At 43.2% G+C, this 17,496-nt stretch overlaps 1 protein-coding gene across 5 annotated transcripts in view; it reads left to right on the top strand.

Annotated features, from left to right (window-relative positions):
- The window catches only part of INPP5A (inositol polyphosphate-5-phosphatase A), a 182,254-nt gene that overhangs the window by 130,722 nt on the left and 34,036 nt on the right, over nucleotides 1–17,496 (top strand). For all 5 annotated transcript variants that reach the window (XM_015867550.2, XM_015867545.2, XM_015867546.2 and 2 more), the window contains 2 exons: nucleotides 16,783–16,878; nucleotides 17,177–17,251. In XM_015867550.2, the coding sequence (XP_015723036.1) occupies nucleotides 16,783–16,878; nucleotides 17,177–17,251 (171 nt within the window). The remainder of the gene's footprint in view (nucleotides 1–16,782; nucleotides 16,879–17,176; nucleotides 17,252–17,496) is intronic.

Below are 17,496 nucleotides of genomic sequence, written 5' to 3' on the forward strand. Positions count from 1 at the left end.
CAACTGGCAGCTGGGAGACTCAGCTGGCACCGACTGACAGCGAGTGACAGCAGTACCAGCAGCGCCCGTCTCCACGCAGCCCGGGACGGAGCTGGCTGCTGCCACACCTGCCATTCATCACCTAGCTGACAGTGATGCTGATGGATGGTGTTTTGGGTGCATGAAACCCTTTTATTTTTCACTGGCTGCTGGTTACTGCCTGGAATGTACCTGCCAACCCCTGGGCCAATTTTGGGAAGTGGGCATTTCTGAGGACAAACTCTTGTTTCTGAATGGCTTAAGTTCATAGATCTGTCCTATATACTGAGAGGAGAACGTGGAGGAGAAAAAGGAAATTCCTGGAGAACACGCAACTTTTGTGTAGCAGATGCCATCAGCACAAGGAGTGATGCTCCTGACCAGGCAGCCAGGCTCACCCACAGGGAAATGTGACGGCATTACTCAGGCTGGCTCCTTCACGAGGCCAAAGCTTTATGCATATTCACATAGGAAAAACTCTCTTCAACAGAATGCAAGATCCCAGGTATCCATTCCAAGTTTCCAAGGTTTTACAGTGCTCATCTGTCTAATGTGAATGCTGGACATTTTAACAGAACTTTTTAACGGAAGTTGAAAGAAAGTGCATTCGTGTAGTGACATCCTGGTAAGAGCAAGCTCTGTGTTTGGTCTGCACTCATAGCATTTCCTTTTGGGCTCGCTCAAACATCTGCACAGCGTAAAGGGGATGGAGTGACCCAGGAATGATGTTGTTCAGGCAAGTAATAGTTTGGCCCCAACTAATGGCAATCGCATCTCTCCAATGAGTAGCAAAGTTTGATCTGGAGAGTGCAGCCCCGTTAGCAGGGATTGTGGATTGTGCCTGTGGAGTCCCAGTGAAACGTGGGTGCTTTGGAGGTGGGTGTTCTCTGTGTTCATCTTTTCATCTTTTCTGACTCCATAAACATGCCCTGTGTTGTCAGTTGGTTCAGGTAACCAGTGTGTAGTAAATTGCTTTATTTTAAACTTTGTCTCTGAGGCTCAGGAGATGAGATCAACTGCAGTTTTAAATGCTCCACTCACTCAAAAGCCATTTGCTTTGGCTACTTGCAAAAAAGGTGGAGGGGCAGAGGTGATGCTGGGTCTGTGCCCACTTCCCACGTGTCCTGCCTGAAGATTGAAGGACCACTAATAGTATATCTTGTATGATCTGTGTCTCTGACATAACATTACTTTCATCTTGGTAGCAGTACTACAGTGGTTCTGTACCCCCTGCACTATGTGAAACTTCTGTTAAATTCACAGTCTAGCCATGGAAATTGAATCAGTTCCTTCCTCTGCCAAGCCCTGCAAACAAGCTTCCTAGGTGGAGTGGAGGGAAAGGGCAGAGGCAGTTACAAATTATGGGCAGTGACATTAACTCTTGTGAAAAATTTAGCATCAAATAGTATATAGAGCAATGAAAGGCTTTCACAAAACTCAATGACACCATAATTTAATATGCAGAGCCCTTAAGGGGTTAAAGTGAATTTTATGAAAAGAGATTATAGGATCTTTATCACATGTTGTTTATCTGATCAACAGTTAACAATTTAAGACAGCATTATTCTAGTAAAAAGAAGATACTGACATAAACATCCCCTCATAATAGTGGCTTTTCATTTACTGCATTGAAACGTACCATAAGCTTAAAGGCACAACAGCTTCTTTGTGTGTCTCAATAATGCCTGTCCAGAGTGATGTCAGTCAATTTTTGACCTATACAGTCTGATGTTATTCTCAGCGCTCATATAATAGATTTTTTTTTTCTTTAAATGAGTAAAGAGTACACCAACAAGAGCTGTCATGTTCCTTTATGGTGTCTTCCTCTGGAAGAACAGGGTAGACTACCTGCATGGGCATTTTGGGAAGGATGTTAAGATATTTCCTCTGGGTCCTACTAGCTCTTGCTGGTTTTGGGTTTTGTTTGCTTGTTTGTTTTTTGCGTGTCACTGGGTAGATAGAGGATCACTTCTCTGTTGCTGACTTCCCAAATGCTTTTGTAATTTTCTGTTCCAGTGGAATAAATAAATATGAACACTTACACCAAAAGTTTTAACAGAAGTTGAAAGAAAGTACATTCGCAAAGTGGCATCCTGGAAAGAGGAAGTTCTGAGTTTAGTCTCCATTATAACACCTTGGAGCCCCATAGAATAGCACTCAGAAAGCAGATGAAGGGATTGTCTGCATGTTTGTGCTTCCTGGAAATTACTCCTCCAGTGCAGAAAGGGCCAGGCTGACCAGGAAGCACCCAGGGCCGCAAGTGAAGGGACACCATGGTGCCCTGTGGGTGCAGAGTGGTGGCAGTCCCTTACTGCTGTGTGTTTTTTGGGTGATGTAGTCCTGGTGGCACTGCCATGAGCTCCCCTTAGATGTCTCCTGATGTAGCTTCTGCTGCTGTTCTGTGTCCTTCAGCATGAGCCATACACCTACCACAGAAAACAGCATTGTACAAATCAGTCAGTACTAGCTCAAAGTCAAGTAACGTGCTAAATATTTGAGTGGCAGCAATTGGCCTTAATTAAGCCAAAGTTCCAATATATACCAGACATTTAAGTTAGAGATTGCTAAGGTGGGATGGAAATTTGTTTTTTCTTTCCGTTTATGGGGTATTTTACATTATTTAAAGTGAATACAGATGGTAATTGTTGATCTGGTGGCTTTTATTGATTTAATTCAAGAGGCAGCTTCACTTCCACCTCCTGCACACACCTTAAAATATATGCATTTTATATAACACCTTATAATATATGCATTATGAAGACTGCAATACAACATCTTCGGCAAATCACTATCAGGACAGAGTTATGTTGTGCAAATACTGACTGCAGAGTAATTCTAGAAAACAATGACAAATCATAGGAGCTGGGATAGACAAAATCCTGGCTGCAATTCTGTTGTAGTGAGTCTCTAAAGAAGTCTCAAAGTTACCTGATATTGCATATTGTATTCACTTCAGCAAATAGTTTGAATTGACCCACTTGCCGTCAGAACATGTTAAAAACCTGCGACCATTGGAATAAAAGAGCTATTTTTGCCAATTATTTCTTGCAGTTGACCATTTGGCTTGATTTTTTGCCAGTAACTGCTACCATTATCTTTGTTCCGGCTTCTGATAACTTCCTTAGAGCTAAAATAAAATTTGCATCGAAGCCTGTAATGTTTCGGTATTTAAAGTGAGCGGCTCTGTGCCTAATTTATTGTGGTTTTGTAATGGTAATTTTAAAATCCGTTAATACTGGCAGCTGAATTTCCTGCACATTGATTATCTTTCCAAGAAGTTAAAGGATGTCTTTCAGGAAGTAAAACATGTTACAGTTAGTTCGAATCACGCTTGCTGCCTCGTTGATCCTGTTCTGAAATCAAATGGTTAGTGATAGTTCACTACCACAGTGTACAACTGGTACTACATCTTTAACATTCATCAAGAAAAGATCTTTTAAATACCGTTCAAAACCCTGCTGTTTTTATTTATCGCTTTGATACGTACGAAGATAGCCCAAAATTCTGGAATAACGTGAGTATCCTCTACGCAGATGTGACCATTTCTTATTTGGTGGTGGAGGTTTATCACCTGTCATTCTCTTTCCTTTAGTTGGGAGATGCATTTTCTATGACTTTTGGAGCAGTGTCACTATTTTACTGTGTTTAACCAGTTCCATTTAGAAAGTAGAATTGAGAGGAATATGAGAGGAATAGACTCATACTTGTAGTTAAGGGTACAAGAAGAAAGGAGGGGAGCATTGAGTAAGGGTCTCATTTACTTGAAAGCTTGTTAGATAGACATTAATTTCGGGCAGATTAACTGAAGAGATGCTAGTGATCAAAGAACTGAAAGGTATAAGGTAGTCAGAAATTATGACCGACCAAGAAAGTTTGTAATGCAGTTAACAATTTGGGTGAAAATGATAATGAATTGATCACATGGCAAAGCAAGTTTGTTGAAAACGTTATTTAACTTTGTGTTTGGCTCCGTTTGCATGCATTGGAGCACTGAAGAGACAACAGTAGTAAGAACAGTACAGATGGACTTACTGAAGGCAAACAGCTCCTCTGACAGTACCATCTTTAATTAAAAAAAAAAACATAAAGCACTAACTGTGAATTTGATTTCACATGTGGTTGCAGAGCTGGTATAATGAAGGCCTGAATGCCAAAGAGGAACTATTTTTGCAGGTAGCATAAAGTTAGCTGTGCAAACCTTAGACTTGTATTACATTAACCAGAACTGCCCCGGTTGTTGGACCAAAGATGATTTTCCAGGAGTTTGTTGTTAGAAAATTGTAGTCTCCATAGTCTTCTGTATTTATAACAATGATCCTAATCCTGTCCTGGATACCATTTAGAAAGTGGTGGAAGGAAGTTTCAAATGAAAAATCATGCATGAGAAATCAGCCACGAGTGATTAACGGGAGGTTCCTTTCTTAAATGACTGAGGAATTGATGGATACTCGGTGTTCTACAGAGAGCTAATGTCTTTCTGAAGATTTGTTCTGATCAAAGAGATGCAGTTTGCTTCAGATCAGGAAGAAGTTGGTCAGTGTAGTGGTCTGTGATTTGTACAATTAGAAAAGAGAAAGGCACAGTCGCTTTTGGCTGAAGATTTGCCTAATTCTTCAAACTTGCTAAGCAGACTTTAGAAACCTTCTGTCTCAGGCATCCTTTTCATTAGAATTATTTCTTCTGATTTTTACATTGCTGACATAAGATACCATTTGTTTATTTCTTTATCATGTGTATCTGATAGATGCTAATAACTAACAAGTTCAATCTGCACCTGACTCCAGACAGCTGATGGAGCATTTCTTTCAGTTATCCACTATAGTCTCGTTGCAGACAATTAATAGGTAAAATCTATGCAAATGTGCAGAGTTCAAGTGAGGGCTATCCTGAACAGGACTTAAGCTATGCACCCGCCTTTGTGCCAATTTTTTCACAGTTTTTTTCTCCTGTAATGAATACATGTATTTTGTGCATTGGAGCATGGCACCAGCCCTTTTGGATGGCAGACTCTTCAAGAAAGAGGAAGAGAGTTTCAATCACAAAAGCAGAAACTTCAGTCAGAGAAGTGATTCTGCACTTTGTTTCCTTTGTAAATGGTGTATATTGGCTTTTGTGAAACAGAACCCGAGTCCGATTCAGGACAGCGCTTCATAGATTCTTTACGTGGGTCTTTTTGAGTCTGAAATAGTGCACATGAAAAGAGGAGGTTGAACATAATTTGTCCGAAGAGGTAGTCTAAGACTTTTTCCTATCAAGGTTCTTTCAGCATATTCCTCTTTGTTGAGCTATAAGCAGCTTTTAAAATAATGGCATTAGCCTATATTTTAGGACTTCACTGGGTATTTTCAGCTAAGATGATTAGTTGCAAGAAACAAAAATACGTGCTTTGTAGCCTTTTAATGAATATGGGAGACTTGTAAACTAAGATGCGATTTGAGCAATTTGTAGATCTCAAAACAAGCTGTGGAGTTCATTGAAAGGAGAAAAATGCATCATTGAAATTCATGGTGCCACTTTTTCTTTGCCAAGATTTATCATTGAAAGCCATATTGCCTTCCCTTTGCCTTTATTTAAAGCTCTTCAATACATTGTTTTTGAGGACCATTTCTTTTACAAGCTTTTCCTTTCAGCTTGTTCAGGGTATCAGGTCCTACGAACATCTGTTTGTAGCTAAAATCAGCCAGGACCCGGACTGTATCCTGCCTCCCCACTCCCTTTTGTTCCCAAAGGCTATTGTTTCCGATTTCATGCTATCAGAGGGGCTGCATGTTTTCCTGTGTGAAGTTGTCAGAGAGATAAAAGCGCAGGAGCAGGGTCACATTTCGAGGGATGGGCATGAAAAATTGGTAAAATGTATCTTGAAGGCCACCCACAGGACTTGCATGAAGAAATTCAGAAATGGAGAGCAGAATTTTAAGTTTAAAACCATGCAAATTGCAGAGCAGAAGAAATAGTGGTCAAATAAGCATTGAACTGGTAGAGTTGCTCGGTCACATTTATGCCTATCTTAAATCTTGAGTTAACTCTTGACTCTTGAGTCTCCAACTCAGCTTTCCTAAACAGAAAATAGCGTCATCTTCAATGCAGTGCGTGCTTGTGTCTTTTCAGGATTGAAATGAAATGCTAGAAGATTGAAAATAAGTGTTACACGATCAGTCACCATTATAAATGCCCTGGGGAAAATAGAAACATTTCTGAAGGTGTCTACCTGCCCAAAATTATCAAGATGCTACCAGGCCTGCAAAGGTTAAAATAAGGATGATGATGATGGATGGGCAACTAGGAATAGTGAGCTTCATTAACTTAATGGAATACATTGAGGGGAAAGAAAGCGCAGTACTGTGCTTAGAACTGTGGCCGTGGATTGTGGTGCTGTGCACCCTGATTTGCTCGCGAATTCCAGAAGCAGCACCCCGGGTTTAACTGCTGCAGAAGTGATGCAGTCAGTGGCAGGAGTAGAGCAGTTAAATGTGAGGCTGGTTTAGAGGTTTAATGGAGCATCCTCTCACAGTTGGCCATTAACACATCAGCAAGAGTTGAGACGCATCTCTCTGAAAGTAGTGAGAAGCCAGGAGGTAGTTCTGATCAACCTTAACATAGTATCAGTGAAACTAAGGTCTTGCTGGTTCATGTATCACATGGTTGTGATTGCTTTCATCTAGACATAAATAAAGGAAATGGTTTTAATAGTATTGTTCCAGGTCAGTGATTTAATAAAATGGTTGCTTTTATTTTAGGTACTCGTAATGACCATTTTGTTAAAGAGTGCAGCAAGAAAACAGATGAGATATGTAAGCTGTATTTTGCCCATCCCTTATCTATCATTTTTCCCCAACGATGGATGATGGATACCACCCAAGGCATTACTTACTGCCAGAAGGCTTCCAGTGTAGTGAATGACGTACAGTATGCAAGTCGGTGCTCTGCTGGAATTTTAGGGGAATTTATTTTTTTCCTGTAGCTTTCATCAATGATAAAGTCAGATTTTTTTCTTAAATGCAGGAATGATTTGCAGTTTCGTGTAAGACGTTAAATGGATTTGTGTTGAATTTTGCAACATTGGCTTTGGAAATTCAGGGGGGACAGTAATACAGAGATCTTTTGTATTTCTGTATATTTCAGGGGAAAAAGAGAAGAACTAAGTATGTTTTAAAGGTGCAGTAGCAGCTGAATTTATATCCTTTCAGTAACAGTTTTGGAGTTGAATGTGTTAATAAATAGAAAAAGAAGGAAGCAACAGGTTAAGAAAACTCTGCCAAGTGTTTAACCGTTCTGTAGGTGGACACAATGAAGAGAGCGCCGCATGTATCTAGCTGTGAGTATCACGGATCATTCACCCCTTGTGTTAGCTGCTGGCAGCTCAGGGTGGGCTCCTGGTCCTGCTGCAGGAGCCGCTGCTGGGCCGGGTTCTGTGCATGTGTCCTGGCACTAAGTGCTCTCCCTGGGGCTGTGGGGCTGCGTCCCACCTGCCGGGCTGCTGCTGGGTTAGCAAGGGCTGCTGAGGGCTGTGCAGCCCAGCCTGGGCAGCGTGTGTCAGGAGGCAGCTCTGAAGAAGCCACACAGGCACCATTTTGGTTTTAGGGGGAAGAGTGATTCTACTTCTATTATTGTCAGTGTGCTGACAAACATACTGCTATGTCTCACATTGCACTGGAGGTTTCGGAGAGGAATTTCAGTGTTTGTTGTGAGCACTGCTGGTAATGTCCCTTTCTGGTCCGATGAGTTTGTGTGCTTTTTGAAATCGTAGTATTCTGATACCAGGAGTTTTACCTGCCTGATTTGGGATGGGTAATGATGAGAATGGGCGTCATCTCAAAGGGAAGAAGAGTAAAAGTTAATAGCACATCTTAACATCCAGTGCAATATTTTGCAAAATATCCTCTTTTTCTGACCAAAGTGAGTGAGAAAGGCCTCTCCGGAGGAAATAAAGAAGAAGTTATTACAGCTCTCACTTTTTGTGGCATATGAAAAAGCTTTCTGTATGTTAAACAGTCTTGTGGACATCTGGCATGATTGGTTTTAATCTGCTGACTAAAAAGTCAGGATTAAATCTTGCTTTACACCTCTTTGTATTGCAGTCAGTAAAGTGACAGAGCTGCACTGAAACAATGGCACTACTTATTCCACCCAATATGCCATGTGGTAGATCGCCCCTTTTTCAGCACCACTTCTCTGCAAAGACAATGCAGCATCTGGTGGGGTTTTCCTGTGTCCAAGATATTTTTTGTCAGTAATTTCACTCAGCCGCCCTGCTTAGCTCTCCCCTGGTGCTACTTTTTGAGATGGGGTTTGCCAAACTCAGTGGCAAGAGGTCAGGAGGCCAAAGTGATGAATTTTTATGTGCCTGTTCCTTGTGTTTCTGCTCAGTCATGATTCTTTGCGCGCTGTACTGCCTCTGAAAGGGAGCCACAGCCAGCAATTTGTCCTCCTGGGCCGCAGAGAATGGGGCGGCAGATGAGTTAAAGCAGCATGTATAACTCGGGACAGAGACGCACACAAATGTTGTCTTATGGCAGAACAGAACACTCCTGTCACCATTCAGTGCAAGAGGTGCTGGGGAGATTTGTGGCCTGTTGGCTTTCGATCAAGTGACAAATGAATTTAACAGCACTTAAAGACACAGGGAAAAGAATAGCACTTTTCCAACCCACACACAGCTGTTAGCCTCAAAATTATGTCACATTAACACTTTTGAACCTGCGTTATTCCTTCTGTCTGTATAACTGAGATTTTTGTGTATTTCTCCTGTGCTGCTTTAAGGGAAAGCACTCTGCGTGTGTTTCAGAAGTTGTATGCATTACGCTACCTGATCATTTGCCCACTTGGGTCCCATCCCCTCCCAGTGGATCTGTGACCCACACAACAGGACCAAGGAAGCTACACTTCAGAGCATTCTGTCCTCTGTCCGTGAGCCAGGGACCTGTGTTTGCTGCTGCTTTAAATTCCTCTGCAGCTCCAGCCAGTGGCGTGAATTTGCTCTTCCTCCACTTCCTTCTCTTTCTCTCTGACCAGCTGTGTCCCTCCGCTTGGTCTGGGGCTGCACTCCAGTTTGCTCTTGGTCAGCAGCTGAGGTTGGACCCGTTTGGTGAGGAGACTGTCCCTGAGAGAATTCTGAATATCATTGCAGTGCATGAACCTTCGTTTGTATACCAGCAGAAATGACACCAGAGAGGTTGCAAGGCTGCCGTGCAGTGAAGGAGCACAACACAGCCATCCTCACCAATGTGCTCCAAGCTGCTTGAACATAACTGGCTAAAAAGGGTCACTGGAATTTAGTCTGCTGGATTCATCTTCTGCTTCTAAAGTGAATGAAGGAGTAAATGGTGTGGAACCAGACAGGGAACAGATCCAGTGGGAAGGGAAGGAAGGGAATGAAATACAGTAAAGTAAAAGAGAGTCAAGTCAGGGAGGCTCAGTAGAGAAGGGGAAAAAGTGTCATGAGGCAGCGGTACCTGTGTCACACCAACAAGGTGCCACCCGATCAGCCAGGTCCTTGTCTCACTGTAACACGGAGCAGCACATCCCCGTTATTAGCAGTGAAGTTCGATTTCCATTTGAGAAACTTGTTCGGGTGTCCATCTCCTTCATGCTGAGGTGCAGGCAGCCCAGGGCACACTCCAGCCCCGCGCGGCCACTGTCCTTTCCCAGGACTCTGAGCCAGTCTTTGCTAAGGGCCCAGCTGGTTTTGGTGTTGTGGATTGAAGGGAGAAAAAAAGATGCTGTGTACTTCTCTGTGTCTCTCACTTTGTGTTTAGAAGTGTCCAAGTAATTTGATTTCAGAATCACACGGTACTTCACTTTTTAAAAGTCTGCTCCGGGTCCTGATTCTGAGAATCAGCTCAATAGAACTCAAGCACAAAGGTATCATTGAATATTGGAGTGAGTGTATGTCATAGGTTGCATAGCTGGTACCTGCTGTGTATGTGTACTTTTTGGAAGCCAAATGTTTTCTCTTCAGTGCTAAGCCTCGATCTGGAGCCGCGTCACATTATTGATTTTGTCCAAAATACCCCATTAACTTAAAGGACAAATTTGCTCCAGAAATTGCTTTTTTTAAGCAGTGTTTATTGGTGAAACAGCGTGCTGCGTGGGAGACTTTCTGAGATGTGCTGCTTGTTCCAAATGAGGCAGCGTGGAATGCTCTGCTGTGCAAACGTGCAGCAGCTGCAGCCCAGCAGCATGCTCTCGTCTGTCAGCAGCAGACTGTGACAGTAAGCCTGCTTCTTGCGAGGCTGGGAGGAATAAAGCTGGCAGCCTCCAGTTACTTGGAACTCGGCAGCGGCCAGGTTTCCTTACAGTGAGTCAGGAAACACCTTAGGATTTTGCTGGATGCTGACTTCAATTTTTGCTTCTTTGTTTCTTACTGTTATAGGAAACAATTAAATATGGAAACAGCAGAAACTATAATGCCATCATCAAAAGGCAAATGTTAGCATGGAGGTGATTGCGAGGCAGAGGAGCAGATGGGGTTTGCAGGCTATTTTACTTTTAAACTGAAAAGAAATAGAAAGCTCTTTGTTTCAGTGTTAGATAAAAACAAGCTTAGCTACAAGGAGAGAATCGGTTTCTTACCTCATTTCTCCCCAGTTCAAAGGAAGAGGGGATCTTATATTCTCTACAGAAACAGATTTACATCACGGAATCTGCGTGCTTCATCAAAGCCTTTGCTCAGTGGAAGCAATGCGTGCAATCCTCTGCCTGGTCAGTGGTGTAAAAAGAGGTAAGAACTGAGGGGCTGTCTGACTTGGAATGCTTTGGGGTGGTGCTCCTGCTCAGCCAAAAATGGCTGCAGTAGTAGGACAGAAGTAATAGAGCAGTGTGTAATTAAACTCCATGAAGGTCACGGATTATGGGGCAGGACAACATACCTGCAGATTTCCATCAGAACAGTTCCTGGAAAAGTGAATTACTGTCTTAGAGAATTGCCCCAGGACAGTTCTCAGTGTGATGTAATGATGTAACAACCAGGGAATGAACAGGAGGAGGAAATAGGCTTCACTGGTAGATGGCTTCAAAGTTCCAATTTGTCATTGGATTTGCAACTTATTATCTGTGTCGACAAGTGAATTTAAACTGAAAGCCCAGCAGTCAGGGAAGGGTGGGCAGGGAAGATGCATTTCACCATTGCTTGCAGAGTACCAGCAGAGGTTTGTATTCCTGATGCACGCAGGTGACAAAGAACTCAGGGTGGATGGTGTATGAACTGATGTATAGATGCTCAGCTGAACCCAGATACTGAGAGTACAGCCAGGAAAATGAAATGAGGATCAAGAAAGAGGGAACCTGGCCAGAAGGAGTTGGGTAGAGAAAGCCAGAGGCTGACCACCGTAACAGGGAATGTGTGTGGTGGAAAGGAGTGCTCTTCTGATTTTTGAATTCTTAGAGATACACCTGGCTGAAAAAAGAAAGTAGAAAGGACGGAAAAAAGGAATGTGGTTAATGAGAAAAAATAATGATAACAAAGAGCAAAAACAAAAAATCTGTGAGCACAGAGTAGAGCTGTGGGAAGCGGGGCACAGCCAGGGTGGTAAGCATGGGGCACAGAGCTGGCAGTGCTGGTGGTGGGCGCAGGACATGAAAGTAGCAGTGGACACGGGGCAGTCACCCTGCTGAACACACAGTAGAGGCTGTGTGGTTAAGCTGAGGTCTCTCAGTCTGTCCAGTGCAGTATCTTGAAAACTAATGGAAATGGGTTTGCATTGCCTACTGCTACGCTTTGATATCGTTGTCATGAATTATCTAAAGTTTTGGACAAGAAAATGTGTGTAATTATGAACTCCAGACAGCTAGTGTGAAATTGAGCCTAAAGAAGTGCCAGTCATTCCCAGCAGGGATGATTTGTTTTGAGGACACAGGAGGTTTTGGAAGCATTAAGATAGCAGGGTCTTAGTGCTGAGCCCTTTTTTGTCACACATTTTGTCACTACACAGAGAATCTGTGTAAAAAGCATAGAAACTTGTAGATGCTATTGATATTTCCATATAGTTCATATTAATGCAAGTGAAACTACAGTTGAAAGGATATTTTTTCTCATAAAAACAACTGTCAGTTCTCTTAAATGGGATTTTATCACTGTGCACCAGTGAATTTAGCTGTGTAATTGCCCTTCTGCTTCCTGCAGTGTGTGGGAGAGGGGCATCATGTGGCTCTGGAACGTCAGATGCAATAGGTCTCCAATGGCAGAGTTTAAGGAATGCAGTGATAACTGTCCTGAGTCACAGTCCATGTCTTTCATTGGCTGAGAAAGGTGGATTTAACACTGGGAAGTTTCAGTTCTCTTCCCCCACATGACCTGATGAATTTACTACATGACCTGATGAATTTACTACATGAATTTTCTGGGATATATTTCCAGTACCCCAGAACTCGCATCCACCCTCCCAAGGGGAGGAGGAGCCCAGACAGGGAGATGTTCCTGTTGTTATGAAAGTAGTGCATCTTTTGCCTCAGTGTCCATTTCAAATACAGTTTGGATGAGATTAGAATAATAGAAAAAGCATTTGATTACCCTAATTTAATAAGTAGCAGGTTGATTTCACTTTTTTGAGAAGATGATACATTTTCCTCTGTCTTCTCCGTCTTTCGAGTGCCCAGGGTATTTTAGATGTCCTGGATTGGTCCTCATGCCTTCTAGACTTGACTTTACTGGCTCAGGCTGCCCTTCAGACGGCTCTTCTTCCCTGTTACTTTTTAGCAAGAAAGACGTTTTGATCCATGTAGCTCGCTAGGCATTGCGACTGTGTCAGTTGCTGAACTTCTTTGTTGCAAGGAAAGATGTATGTTCTACTTATTTTTAAGAGTTTGGAGCAAGAAGTGCTAGGAGAGTATTCAAGTCATCAGGGGAAGTAACACATCTTTGAAAGGCAGTTGAGAAGTTGGGGTCGGGATGTGATGTGCTTGGATGCCTCCTCCTCTGTTTTGCACAGCAGTTCTGCTGGTGCAGTTAGAGATGTGCGGTGCCAAGAGGTGGACATGGCAAAGTGGGGCAGTGGGGTGGGATGTCAGTGGGGTGGGATGTCAGTGGGGTGGGGTCAGTGGGGTGGGGTCAGTGGGGTGGGATGTGAGCTGCCGTTCTCAGCGTGGTGCAGCTCCCAGGGAGCAGCAGTGTAGCTCACAGCTGTTCAGCGTCCCATACGTACACAATATAAAACACAATTACTTAATATGCAACAAATTACATAATAGTGTGTGTGTATGTAATGTATTTAATTGTGTTTTAATGTCTTTATTGCTTGGAAACGTAAATATACAGAAATACAGCCTCAAGCATTTTCATGCATTGTGTGTATACAGCAGTAGGTGTTGAGGGTTTGCACTGTAAAACAAAGGGCTTCCCGTTTCTGAGGGGGGCAGAAATTAGATGCAATTGTAGGTTTGTCGCTGTCAGTACTAAACCTTTCCTTCCTGACTTTTCCTAATGGGACACGTCTGTGATGTTCTCAGGTGGTTATCAGAAATGGTATCGCTGTGCTTTACAGCTGGAAGCATGCAAATTATTGCAAAGGATGGTTTCAAAAACGCTATGAGATTTCGACCTGCACGGGCTGTAAATGTGAGAGCTGCGGGCAGACCCGGCTGTGCCTGCAAACCGCAGCTGAGGGCAGGGATCTCTCAACTCTGAGTTGAGCTCAGCGAGAAACTTCTCGCCAAAGTTTGTTTAAAAATTATTATTAATATTAAAAAACAAGAACAAAAAAGAACTCAAAAACCACATCTTCTCAGTTTTCATTAGTTAACAAAAAAAAAAAAAAAAAAAAAAAAAAAAAAAAAAAGCGCAAAATACGACTGGTGTAGAGGGGATTTCATGTCTGATTTCCCATATTCTAACTTTGCAAACGAGCACCTTTGAAGGGATACCCAAAAAAGAAACTGCGTGTTTCCATCGCATTTTGGTTTTCTTTACCGGCAACAAAACGTCCCTTCATAAGTAGCCCGGTCTCAAAAGGCGCATGTTCCCCCGAGTTTTCTGCTTGGGTGACTACGACTTTGTAGAAGCTGAAAGGAGGAGGAAAAAAGGAATGCTCCGGTTGTATAAGAAATGAACCTTTGCCCAATCACTTTTTGTCCGTGAATAAGGTAACTTTTTGTGCATGTGAAATTTGAAAGCAATGAGATATGTGGGTCCTTTCTCTTTATTGGTTCTCAAGAGTCGATCGCGGGTTTTTTTTTTTTTTTCTTCTTTTCGAGGGAGCCTGAAGTTGTGAGATAAAGCAGCTCAGAAAGAAAATGTTCTCAAGCAGATGCCTTTAAGAGACAAAAATCATGAATTTCTTGAATTGCAACCACTCCGGGGGTGGCTACAATGACTTTTTGACAGTGACAGTAACTCTGCCTTGTCTTTTCGAGCCCTTCTTTGGCCCATTCACTCTGGAAAGCTGCTTAAGGGCACTTAAGCGCATTAGCATTTGGATGCTCGGGGACCGTATTGACCCTCATTTGGAAAGTTTAAATGAGTGAAAGATGGAGCGATTTGTTAGGGCTTTAGAAACCAGCTTTAGAGAGCGGCGGGTTTTCCGCTTTGGTTTGTTCGGGTGCTTGTTCTAATCTGGTGCGCTGTTTAAAGGCGACCAGACTGATTTGTGACACATGAGCCCAAAGCGCTATTTTTTTAGTCTTGACCCGATTAGCTCATCTGTGCTCTGAATTTCAATGGCGGTATCGAAGGGCCTGCGCGTTGGGAATGGCTCGCCGCTGGATTACCTCATCGGGAGCCGCCTGCGGACGCAGATGGCGGAACATTAATTACGTGTAGAAACGGAGAGAGCGGGGCCGGGGGTGAACGGCGAAGATGCGAGGGAGGAGCGCGGCGGTGCGTCCCGGAGCAGCGCGGCTGGGCGCACTGTGCTCGGCTCCGGCGCCGTCCAGAAGCGCCGTGACCGACGGTGGGAGCCCCGGTTTGCCCCGCTGTGCGGGCACTCGGGCGCGCCAGGGCCGGGGCGATACAACTTGGAGCTGGATGTTTGTTCGTAGTCCGCAGATTGCCCGTTTGGGAAGGAAACCATCGTCAAGAGCCGCCTGGGCGAGGATGTGCTGCGTTCATAGGCGAGGATGTGCTGCGCTCAGTGAGGTGGGGCAGCGCTCATTGGGATTGCAGAGCCGAGTTAAAAACCCGAGATGTGTATTTCATCCCGCTGAATCACGCTCGGGTTACTGTCCTTCAAAACTGAAATCACTCGGCTTTTCCCTTCCTGTTTGTACTGTGGAAACACACAGGCCCCTTTTCTAGGATCATTTTAATGCCCTTTTTTTCCCCCTCAAACGAGAAGAAGAGGTTTTCATACAGAGTTTCCACTCTTATTGCTGGAAATCAGAACTGAGATCTGGATTGTTGGGAAGCGTGTGGGTTATTTTAAAAATAGGTGCCTGACTTCTATTTCAAATACATTCTTAATGGGGAACTGGGAAGCAAGCTGTTGTTGTAAGCAAGATATCCTGGCTGATGGACACTGTGCTAGGAGTAATGAATCACAATATACGTTTATATCTTAGTAGGAAAGAAATGTGTGGTGGGATGTGAATTTTCCTGTTGACAGAAATCATGTTTATTTTCTAAGTGAATATTATGCAAAGTAACAGTACATTCTCTGGCCATTACAAATAATGGAACAGGCAAAGCAGGGAGGGCACCTATTTCCCTGTTGACTGAATTCTTGATCACACCCTTGGTAAGAACTTCTAGCAAAATAATCCTTTATTCAGCAAGATTGCCCTTACCAATATCCTTATCCTGTACGTGGATACTGTGAGCTGCTGAAACCTAGACTATGGCAGGGGAAACTGAGCTGCTTCCCACGAGTGAGTGCTCATCTTGGCCATTTTCTCTATCTTTGAGTAATTATTAGATGTACACAATTCCCCTTTTGCCTTCTGCCTTGAGCTTCCAGCAGCCCAGACAAATGAGTGAGAGCAGCACCACACACCACCTGGTAGCATTGCCTGTGCTGGATAACTTCATGTTAGCCCGCCTACCCCACAGTTATGATAGTCTCTCTCTGCATTTTAAAGCACTTAACATAGTTATAAAAATGTGGGTTCCATGAATATAAATCGTGTTTTCAAGTAAAATATATGCCTGACTACTTTGCTGAGGTTCCAGGCTTTCACCTGTCGCAACAGAGCAAAGCACACCCTGCAGGCAGCCGGCCCTCTGGGTCCTTTTCTTACCATTACAGCTGGGCCACAGCTTGGCCAGTCGCATGGGAGCCAGGGCCTGACACCTCTGGGATTCATACCTTGAGTCTAAGGAAGTGTTAACTTATCATATGTGTTAGACACACACCCCTCAAAATGTCTGGAGTGTTCTTGGGGTGTTCATTCACAATGCAGACCTTTTGGCTGGTGAGTTCAGCTGCAGGATGTAGTGCTGAGGTACTCATCGGCTTGTAAAAATATGGAACATAAATAGTACCATAGAGTCCTTGGCTGTAGGAAATGGCTTTAGAGAATGTTGACAAGTCATGTGTGATGCAGTGTCAGGCCCGTAGCAGAACCTGTGTGTGCAGCGGTGAGCCAGGTGAGTATGTTTTATGCCATTGATACTGTCTCAGATTGTCTGTCTCTCTCCAAACAGTAAACCGGTTTCTTGTTTTAAACCCATCATAAATGAAAATGAGTTGAATTAGCAGTGCTTTGTCTTTTGACTTACAGCAAGTCATCCTTTCAGATGGGCACTGGATCTTGATACATACATTGATCAAGTTCACCAAGAAATGGCCTCAACTCATTTAAATGAGCTCCCCTTTCTCCCTTTGTGTTTCTTATTAGACGTTATGTGCGAAGGCTACAATGCAGACTGTCCGGGCAGCTGACACAAATGAAGTAGTCAAGCTAATATTTCGTGAATCCGATAATGACCGAAAGGTAAACAACGTAATGCCCTCTGTACCTCCCGGGTAAACAGAAACACTGTTGAATGTTCACTTTCTTTTCTGAAGAGCATGAATATAGTTGTTTCAAACTGTTAATTTAAAGGGAGGGGAGGGATCTGTATTGTCACACCTAATGCTCAGTTAATTGGATTTTTTGAACTGATTGCCAGTCAGCCAAATGGGTGAGCTGACAAGCAGCTTTGGACGCCTAGAGGTGCCGTATTAAGGGCTGAGTGTATCTAAAAGGGTCCCTGAGTTTTTCTGACCTTTCTCCTCTATTTTCTTTTTAGGTTATGCTACAATTAGAAAAGAAACTCTTTGACTACTTTAATCAAGATGTTTTTAGAGATAACAATGGCACTGCGGTAAGTTCAGTACTGTTAAAGGAATAAGTTGGAAACTCACTTAAAAATGGCATTTCTATCAACCCTTATCAACCCTTACCCTTATTAGTCCTCCTGTCTGCAGAATGAGAAGAGATAATTCATCCAGCTTGGTCATTGCTCCAACTTTCTTCCACAGTACAGCTTCGTAACTTTGATATCTATTTGTTTGCCTTCTTTTGCATAGAAAGAAAAATTGTAAATGAAGTATACATGATTCCCATGTT

The sequence above is a fragment of the Coturnix japonica genome, chromosome 6, assembly GCF_001577835.2.
Source record: "Coturnix japonica isolate 7356 chromosome 6, Coturnix japonica 2.1, whole genome shotgun sequence".
In the NCBI taxonomy this organism is placed as follows: domain Eukaryota; kingdom Metazoa; phylum Chordata; class Aves; order Galliformes; family Phasianidae; genus Coturnix; species Coturnix japonica.